Source organism: Sorex araneus, chromosome X (genome assembly GCF_027595985.1).
Source record: "Sorex araneus isolate mSorAra2 chromosome X, mSorAra2.pri, whole genome shotgun sequence".
NCBI classification, from domain to species: domain Eukaryota; kingdom Metazoa; phylum Chordata; class Mammalia; order Eulipotyphla; family Soricidae; genus Sorex; species Sorex araneus.
In genome coordinates this window covers 307,701,623-307,712,387 of record NC_073313.1, presented here as the reverse complement: position 1 = coordinate 307,712,387, position 10,765 = coordinate 307,701,623, and the positions used below count along the sequence as shown (strand labels likewise).

Sequence of the window (10,765 nt, the reverse complement as noted above, 5' to 3'; positions counted from 1 at the left end):
ACTCTCAGGAGACCAGGGACCCGCCCTTCAGTGCTCACACTGAGGCCTCCCTGGGGCCTGGGGAGGAGCATGTTCTCTGTGGGCAAAATTCTGCTTCCCAACAGGGACTCACACCCCTGACTTCCCTGCAGCTGGGCTGGTCCCCACACACACCCTCCCCCCTCTGCCTGCCCAGCCTGCCCAGCCCCTCTCATTTGCAAGTCCTCAGAGCTCATGTCTGGGCACTCAATAATAGTCTGTGTCCCCCTGCAGGGTCAGTGTCTGTCACACCCAGAGTGGACATGAGGGCCCCTGTGCAGCTCCTCAGCTTCCTGCTGCTCTGGCTCCCGGGTAAGAAGGGAAATGAGGGTTTCCATGAATTTGGACTGCCTGGCTCTTCAGGGAAATTAGCTAACTTATGATTAATGATAATGATGTCCATTTATATTTTTTTAATCTCAGGTGCCAGGTGTGATATCCAGTTGACTCAGCGTCCATCTGTGTCTGAATCTCTGGGAGAGAAAGTCACCATCACCTGCAAGGCCAGTCAGAGCGTTAACAAAAATTATTTACACTGGTATCAGCAGAAACCGGGGAAAGCTCCCAGGCTCCTGATCTATAGGGCAACCAATTTAGGACTTGATATCCCTTCCCGGTTCAGTGGCAGTGGATCTGGGACAGATTACACTCTCACCATCAGCAGCCTGGAGCCTGAAGATGCTGCCACTTACTATTGTCAGCAGTATGATAGTTCCCCTCCCACAGTGATACACGCCAGAACAAAAACCCCCAGAGATCAGCTGTGTGAGGCTGGGCTGCCCCAGCAGCTCCTCCTGGTGCCTCCTCTGCTGAGGGTGTGTCAGATGCAGCCAGGCTGTGATGTGAGAGAAAGCTCTGGTACAAGTAGAAGGAACATTTTTGTCTCCGTTATTCCCCCCTCTCATGCCAGCAGCACTAGCATGACAATTGATCTGCTGATTTTATTTATTGAAATTATTTTCCCTCAAAAATTTTGGCAACATTTCAGAGTTATGCAGGAACAATCACTTTAGATGGTCTAGAAACCATTTTTTAAAGATATTTTAAAATCATAATGAAAATTTTCCCACATCCAAGTGCTATGGCTTCTTACTGGATCATTTGCACATGGCCAATAAGAACCTGCTGGTGTGGACTGAGGGAGAAACTGCATCTTGCCAGCTGTCAGCACCTGCATGGCTTTGGGAGGGAGAGAGATGTGTTCCTTTGATTGGGACATTTGAGACTAAACTGCCACTGGGGGGAAAAAAGTCAACTTTAATGCAGGAACAATGTTGTTTGATACCTAATGCCCTTGAATGTGAAATGTAGTTTATATCCCATTACATATGATGAAGATTGGAGGAAATACAGGCAAGCAAGAGATCATATAAAAGAATAAAATTTCAACATTGTGTACTAAGCTTGATTGTAACAATATGAAATGTATGTAAACCTGATACCAACAGACAGCAAAGAATTGTTGACTCCCATGACTGTCTTAAAATTTGAGATTTTGAATATCTGAGCAAGGAATTATTTCATACTGGCCATGTGGGAGATAGATGTGCAACATGCTCAGAAGTTTCCTAAGAATGATGTGGACACATTTTCATGGGAATAAAGTATCTGATGCACCAGAAGTCTATTACTAGTAAAAGATAAAGGTATAAAAGCCCAGTTAAGAGAGAGACAGAGAGAGGCAGAGAGAGAGAGAGAGAGAGAGAGAGAGAGAGAAAGAAAGAGAGAAGTGCCTTACATAGAGACAGGCAGGGGGTGGGGGTTGGGTGATGAGGGGAGGGAACTTGGGGACACTGGTGCTGGGAAATGTACACTGGTGAAGGGCTGGGGGATGGAATATTGCATGATTGAAATCTAAACATGAACATCTTTGTACAGGTCTATCTCACAGTGATTCAATAAAAAAGTAAAAATAAATAAATGAACTAAATAAAGCCCAGATATTCCACATGAAGACTGAAAACATTCCCTCTTTAAGCCTCTACGTTACAAGCAACCCCCAAAGCTATTGGCTGTTTTATATATGCAAAAGAAAAGGCAAAGTCACTTTGCTCAAATGAGAGGCGCCCCTCCTTTAGCATGTTTTGACACCCATGCACCCACCCCTGTATTTGCATTTTGTCCCAGGGGAGGATCTATATCTGAATCTGGTTAACTCTGACTTGCTTTCACTCACCAGGACTCCTTGGTTAACTTCTCAAAATGAGTTTCTCTGCTCAGGTCCTGGGCTGCCGACACTCTACATCCCAGATAAGGACACAGAGGATGTGAGAGATGGAAACAGTCCAGGAGAGGCGTGTAAGGGATCCTTGCGGGTCTGTCTGTGTGTTGATGGGTAAGTGATGTGAAAGTCAGAAAAATTCTGCAAAGAACAAGGGTCTGTGATCTGGAGAGACATGAGGAGAAAGTAGAGATGGCACAGTGGATCAGAGGCTACTTTCTCATTTCTAAACTCTCTTCTTCATTATCATGATAAAGGTTTGATTATACATATAAAGCATTCAAGAAATGGAAGTTAGGAAGAGAATACTTTGAAAAAAAAATCAGGAAACAATGAAGTTGATCATTTGTGACTGGAATCTTGCACTGTTTTCAATTCCTTTTTTATTAGGATCCAGAGGTGATGTTGTGCTGACCCAGTCTCCACAGTCCCTGTCCATCGTCCCTGGAGAAACGGCCCATATCTCCTGCAATCTAGCCAGAGCCTTGTACATAGTCATGGAATTGCCGACCAGGGCTTGTGCTATGAGAAGCCAGGAAAACCTCCAAAATGTCTGATCCAAGAGTTCCTGATACTCAGGTGCACAGACAGGTTCAGTGGCAGTGGGTTAGGGACAGATTTCACTCTTCAGATTAGCAGGACAGAGCCTAAGGACACTGGAGTTTTTGACTACATGCAAGTGATGCAGCCCAGAACACCAGACTCCCTGCATGGCTGGGGCCAGATGCACACACGTGTTCTTTGCTAGTGAGCAGACAGCAGAGTCTCTGAGTCAGTGAGAGGAAGGCATTGGGGCTTTCCGGGGAGGAGGCTGCAGCTGTTGGTTTGGACTTGAAAGCCCCTGCTGTACTGCAGACATCCCCAATTAGGGCATGGTCAGTGGCACAGGCCTGGTGTGGAAGAGCATCAGGTACACAGAGGTCTGTGTGCAGCATATGACCCATTGTAGTGAACCAACAGCTGATGGGTAGGCATCCTCCCTGCCTTGCCTACATTTTTAAGGAAAAAGTGACTCCCTAAGTATCAGGTGAATGTAACATTTTTTCCAAGAAGATCCTAAACCATAGCAAAACTACTGTGCTATGTATATTTGCATAGTGAACTTCTTCACATGCATTTGAAGAGAGCAAAATTTTGCCTGGCATGTGGTTGACCTGTCTGGATCCATGCACCCTACTTCGTTCCCCTCCAGGAATGAGCCCAAAGCCATGAATAAGCCTGAGCAGTGCAGGATGTGGGCCCCAGTGTCTTTTAGGTCCTGCCCATTACATGCTGAGTCCCAGGGTTCCAGAACCCCAATGTCATTCTGAGCCCAGAGCTGTGTCCAGCTCTCCACTGGCTCACAGAGGCCCTAGTATGGGGACTTGCCCTTCCTGAGGCTTGGCTGAATATTGGACAGGACAGAGGCTGAGAACATTGCTGGTTTTATACCTTCAGAAAATATTTAAAATATAAAATCGTTCATTATAGTAATTAGCAATTTTAAGAGCCCAGCAAGCTACCGAGAGTATCCCGCCTGCATGGCAGAGCCTGGCAAGCTACCCATGGCATATTCTATATGCCAAAAACAGTAACAGCAAATCTCATGATGGAGACATTATGGTGCCCGATTGAGCAAATTGATGAACAACTGGACAACAGTGCTACAGTGCTATAGAAATCATATAGAAATCAATAGCCTAATCCCCTCTGACTTCCAAAGATACATCCAATGAATGGTTCATAAATGTGCAGGAACAAGTTCTTCATCCTCAAAAGGAAAGGCCCTCTTCATGCACCCACTGAATGTGGATGTGCTCACTGGGGCTTCCAGGTCAACCTAAAGCCTGGACAGTCCTTGTATGTGTATTTGTTGGACTCCTTGGGTGTCCGTCTCATTCTCTGAGACCAACCCCCTAATGAAACAGCTTCAGGTGTCAATTCTATTGGCTTCAGTGTGGTATATTTCTGGTTTGGTGACATACTTTACATTCTGTTCCAAAGACTTTGGGAAAGTCTCTCTGGATCCCCCAGGATCAGCACCCGAAACCTGTAAGTTGTTGTATCAGAAAGTGGGCACTAGATAGCAGACAGATCCCATAAATGACCAAAATACACTGACACTTTGAAAAACAGGCAGCAAAAGCCTTTTTTTTCAGCAGGACAGTGGGTTCCATGAATGTGGTGGAAAAGAATGAAAGCTGTTAGGGAGTGAGTTGTATCCATCTCCCCTTATTCCAGCAGTACAGACACAACAGATAGGCTGATTTAGTATATGGAGATTATTTCTCCTGAATAACGTGGTGACAGTGTCATTTAAAATTCAGAGGTGAGGGGAAAGGCCATTCTATAAAGCTTATTAAAATAAACTAATATTTTCCCATAACAGAGTGTGAAGGCAAGTGTACACCATAATGATCTCACACTGACTACATCTCACAAGTACTTCCGCGTCATGCCAAGGCACCTTCTGATGTGGGCCAGAGGGAGAAACTGCATCTCGATACCTACAGAGTTTGGAGAATATGCTTCAATCTGCTACCTTGGCTGGAAGGATAAGGACCTAAATTGCCATTGAAACAAATACATACTTCAGTCACAGGGAAATGGTATTTTGTATTCTATACCACTTGAAATGAAATTTAGACCCCACGTGGAAAAATGAATGTTTGGGTAAAATTAAAGACAAATGAGGAACCATGGAAGAGAGGAATATTTCAACAACCCGTGCTAAGTCTAATGTTTTGCTATCCCGGGCTCAAAAAGAGAATATACTCAATCACAAAGCCAGTGTTGTATACCTGCTCAGGTCTTGAACATTCCATAGTGAATATGAAAATGAAAGTCACTACCTCAGGAGATTTCTGACATAAATTATATTTCTCCAGAATTGAAAGACAAAATCCAGCATTTGTATTCCAATATTGTGCTGCTCCTGACAGGCTGAATTCGAGGCGGAATCCTGTTTCATCTTGGGTTCCAAGTCCACTGTGGATCTCTTTCCTGATGTCAAATCATGAGTATCACTCACCTACCAGGATGCTTACACATCTTGACATGGGTGAGTCCTGCTTGTCTAGACCACCATGAGGTCTGATTTGGACTGTTGGGAGCTGAATTTTGTGGAGAAAACTATCAGACTGTGAACCAATAGCTGGGTTTGCAATTCCGGGACATGCAATAGAATAAAGGAACAATCGTGAGTTGGGGTGCTGGCATGATGCATTTACAGACACGGATACTAAATCACCTCACATAGCCCTGTTCTTGCACCAGTCTAGAGTCATAATCCTCCTTATGGAAACACACTCTTCACTACATATTTTTTTTAATTGAATCACCATGTGGAAAGTTACAAAGCTTTCAGGCTTAAGTCTCAGTTACATAATGCTTGAACATCCATCCCTTCACCAGTGCACATATTCCACCACCAAGGACCACAGTCCCCACCCCCCTACCCCCCAGCCCTCCAGCCCCCCACCCCACCTGTATAGCAGATAAATTTCACTTTACTTTCTCTTTACTTTGATTACATACAAACAAAAAAACTCACTATTATTGTTTGGAGCCCCCCCCCTACCAGAACCCAGAGTCGGATCTGCTGGAAAGGAAGCATTTGATAATTTGTTTTCCATTGGTGAGAATGAAGAGATATGAGGTCATGTGTCCACAATAGCGGCCGGAGGTTCTGGATTTTTGTATTTTAGTATTTTAGTAACTAAGTCCAGAGGGATTTCTGCCAGAAGCTGCATCATTGCTAGCTCATACCTCTCTGCTACTTTATATTTCACATATGAGTGCAGTCTTTCTATGTCTGTCTCTTTCTTTCTGACTCATTTCACTCAACATGATACTTTTCATGTTGATCCACTTATATGCAAATTTCATGACTTCATGTTTTCTAACAGCTGCATAGTATTCCATTATGTAGATGTACCAAAGTTTCTTTAACCAGTCATCTGTTTCGGGGCACTCTGTTTTTTTCCAGATTGTGGCTATTGTAAACAATGCACAATGAACATAGAAATGCAAATGTCATTTCTACTATACCTTTTTGCATCTCCAGGGTATATTCCCAGGAGTGGTATTGCTGGGTCAAATGGGAGCTCAATTTCTAATTTTTTTGAGAATCGTCCATATAGTTTTCCAAAAGTACTGAATAAGTCGGCATTCCCACCAGCAGTCTTCACTACATATTTACTCAACATCTCATGCTGGTGCCTAAGTACCATAAAAGTTTCCTTCCACTACCTGAATTTCAACACCTGTGAGGATGCTGACATTCACTGTCTTGTGGTGCTGTCCCCAGTCTAAGACACCAAGCCCTTCATCAGGCTTCTGAGAGCTGCTGTGTCTTAGGAAAAATGAGATGTTTGTGACTGAGAGATACGCAGGTGATGGGACAGAAGACATTCAATAAGGAATTAGTCTAGGTAGAGTGTTTCATTCATCCCACCTGGACACATTTTCACCTTGTCAGTTCAGGGGAAGACGAGGGAAAGAAATAAGAAACTTCAGGGATACCAGGGTGTTCCCAGGCTACAACAATACAGAAGCATTAAAGGCAGCATGACTTAGCAGATATGAAGGTAGAATTCCTTACCTCAGGGCCAGGGTGGTGGGATAATGTCTAGAAAAATAAGGATAGAGGGCTTGAAGAAGACACAGTTTGGCTTGTCAGATAGTCTCTAAATTGGCACTAATTTATCAACCATTGTCCCACACTGTTTCTGACTCTTTCCCCTAAGCATTTCTCTCCTTGGTTTTAATGATAATTTGTCGTTCATAGAAGTTTAGGAGTTGGTTTCAGTGATAACTCAACACAGCATGAACTAGGACCCATGGCAGAACCCTGACACCACCTGGCCCCAGAGCACATCCAGGTGTTGGCCAGCTGCTTTGCAGCCCTGCAACTAGAGAGCTTTGCCATCTTGCACCCTAGAAATGAACTGGTCAGACCATGCAAGTGAGTCTTATTCATAGAACCTACCCCTAGATCCTATGAGCACCAGCTGTGATCTTCCCAAATAATATAACTTAAAAAATAAAATTTTATATGTTTAAATATAATATTGGGATAAAAGAACAATAAGGACATCTCCTATACCTTAACTACATGCAATTTTTGGCTCTTATGATTTCTGGCTACCACAGAAACCTCCTGAGGAATTTTCTCTGGGAGAGGTGGATCGAGCTATGAATGAGTTACTACGAGCATGAAGTCTCTGCGGCAGCCAGACACCAGACGTGCGTCCTTGGGTGCACTGAGGAGGGAGAAGTGTGTGTTCTGTTAGATGTGAGGCAGAGAGCTTCCATGGGCTCAGTGAGAAGATACACAGTGCTGGAAACCCCGAGAAATGATCCCCTGCCGGCACATACATTGTGTCCAGCAGACAGCATGGTCTCTTGCCATCCAGGGCTCTGCTGCCCAGAGAATGTGTGGCAGAAAGGTGAAACACTCCAGTTTTTGAATTTGAGTGAAAACACTGGCAAACATTTTTTATCTTATCGAGGTTATGAAGCCCCTATCACTAAAAGATGGGTTATGTTTTCTATGTCAAGCTGTTGGAGGCTGTTCAGGACCCTGAACAAAAGAGGGCCCCGAAACCTTTACCCTGGACAAACCGGAAAAATCCATTACCAGCGTTTGCATAACCTGAGGCACAGGTGCCCTTGTGACAAAGGAAATAGCTAAACTCAAGAAGTAAAAGTCGCCCAGGGCAGTTAACCAGGAGACCCCAAAAAGCCCGTAAAGTAGAATGCCTTCCTTTACACTAAAAGCCTTGTGCATTCCTCCTGCCAGATGCTCCTGCCAGATAAACCCTTGTCTTCCCCTCCCCACTATTTCTCAACCTACTCTTGGAGAATGTTGTAAGCCCACCAAATAACACCCCGAACTTTTCCTTATTTGGTCTGAGAAGACACTTCTCTGATGATTGACAACTCATGTACCAACCTCCTGCTAAGAAAGGTATAAAACCAGCATGACTGCCAATAAAGACGCTCTTGATCGGCACGTGCTGTCTTGAGCCTCTTTTTACTAACCTCACCAGTTTTATTTTCAGATCGGGACCGCTCATAGACCCCACCCAATTAGGAGCGCTTTCCACTGTTGTCTCTCTGCGGGCCGGAGAGATTTCGGGGGAACGCGCATCAAGCTATTTGTACGGAAGCATTATGAATTCAGTTCCCTAAGTCCAGGAAAAGGCAATTTATAAGACTTGTTCTAACCGTATGAAACTCTTGTTAACTTGATAGCACCAGATAGCAGAGAATTGTTGACTCCCATGACTGTCTGAAAATCTGATACTTTGAATATCTGACCTGGGAACTGTCTCATCATAGGCATGTGGGAGGTAGAGATGCAACGTGGCCACATATTCCTGAGCTTGACTTGAACACATTTTTATATAGCTAAAAGTGTCTGATGAACCAGAAATCTATTATTTGTAAGAGACATTTTATAGAATGATAGAACTCCATTTTATTTCACAAGATGATTTAAAGAAAGTTCGATTCAAGCCTCTACTTTTCAAGCAACTTCAAATTTCAATTTTATTCATAGAAAAGAAATTAGTCACTTTGTTCACAAGAGAGAGACCTCCTCCATTTCCTATATTTTCACACCAAAGCACCCACCCATGTATTTGCAGGTTGTCTGGAGGAGGACCTATGTTTGAGTCTGACATAAAAGTCAGCCCTGTTCTTGCTTTCACTCACCAGGACTCCTCAAAATGAGGTTCCAGCTCAGGTCCTGGGGCTGCTGATACTCTGGATCCCGGATAAGGACAGAGGACATGAGAAATGGAAACAGTTCAGAAGGTTGGAGTGTGGTTGGAGTGTGGGTAATCTCTTGTGTCTGTCTCTGTGTTGGATGACACATTTATGATCTGATGGGACAAGTGACAGAGCTGAGAGAGTGAGACACATTCTGGAAGGAACAAGGGCCTGTGCTCTGGAGAAATGCCACAAGAAATTAGAGATGACACAGATAGAGACGACTTTCTCTTCATTAAGTTCTCTTCTTTATCCATTGATGTTTAAATATAAACCATTCAAGTAATGACAGTAAGGGAAGGGAGTATTTTGACTAAAATCAGTAACAGAATGGAAACAATGAATTTGATATATATACCACTAGAAGGTTGCACTGTTTTCAATACATTATTTTCAGGATCCAGAGGTGATGTTGTGCTGACCCAGTCTCCACTGTCATGTCCAGCATCCCTGGAGTATCAGTCACCATCTTCTGCAGGTTCAGTAAAAGCCCCCTTCGTATTAATGGAAATACCTATCTACTCGTCCTTCAGAAACCAGGAAAACCTCCACGAGCCTGATCTACAGAGATTCTAATCGAGAGCTGGAGTTCCAGATAGATTCAGTGGCAGTGGGTCAAAAACAGATTTCAGTGTTCATATGAGAAGGGTGGAGACTGAGGATGTTGGAGTTTGCTACTGGATGCAAGGTAAGAGAATCCTCGCACAGTGATTCAGCCCCACACACAATCGTCCTGTATGACCTGGGGCCCATAGAGAGAAAAAATAAGTCATAGAATGCCCCTGGTTGCACCCCTGAGTCCTGCAAATCCAAAATAAAATTTCTAGACATAGAGCCCTTCCTTACCCAGGGTCCAAAGCAAAGGAACAGGCTCCAGTCACACAGCTGGGGGGGGGGCTATGTTTTGGATTTTTTTCACTATTTGGGGGTGGGGAATGACAGCCAGGGCTGCAGGACTGCAGGGCACCAGGCAGCTAGCAGGCCCCTCCCCAAGCCAGCCCCACAGGCAAACAGGCCTAAGCAGAGGCACAAGCCAAGGAGACAGAAATAGGGGGAATCACCTGTTGGGAAATAGGGTTCATGTACTGATCAAGCTATCTGTTATAGTCTGCTACCATCTTATATAGTTAAAAAAAAACACACCATCCACACACTGTTGAACTAAGAAAGGGTTGAAAGTTTGTAAGATTTAGACCCTAAAATTTTAAGTTCAATCATCTGCACTGATTATGGAAACCCCTAAGGGACAGACTCTGGGTGTAATCCCGAACAGACCCTGGGATTCATGACCCAGGGTCTGTTATGGCAAAAAGCACCCCCTGCACTGACCTCTAGAGACACAATTTTCTCCAGTGTGATATATGGCTGTAACTGAGTTTAAGTCTTATTAATTCATGTATAGCCTTGCAAGCTTCCCATGGTGTATTCATATGCTAAATCCAGTAACAAGCTGGATCTCATTCCCCTGACCCTGAAAGAGTCTCCAGTGCAACATCTTGGGAGGCCAAGTCGAGAGAGACTTCTAATGGAGAAGTTACTGAGCCCGCTCGAGAAATCGATGATTAACGGGATTTTGTGATTTGTGATTCGTGATGCATGTATAATCCTTCTCTTCCTTTCAATATAGTAAGATGTAGTTTAATTGCATGATCTTAATTGACATGTTGGAATATAGTTTGAGAGTATAAATGCCACCTCAGCAAAACGAGGATCCTTTTTGCTCTGTGTCAAACTCCTTGAACATGTGTGTCACCATAAATCAATTCTCTA

General features: G+C 43.9%; 1 gene segment (V, D, J or C); it reads left to right on the top strand.

The window, feature by feature from the left end:
* The first annotated feature begins 281 nt into the window (after positions 1-281).
* LOC101556857 (immunoglobulin kappa variable 1D-33-like) lies at positions 282-1,031 on the top strand. The segment is given in 2 exon segments: positions 282-330; positions 442-1,031. Coding segments are annotated over 2 exon segments (639 nt in total).
* Positions 1,032-10,765: the final 9,734 nt, after the last annotated feature.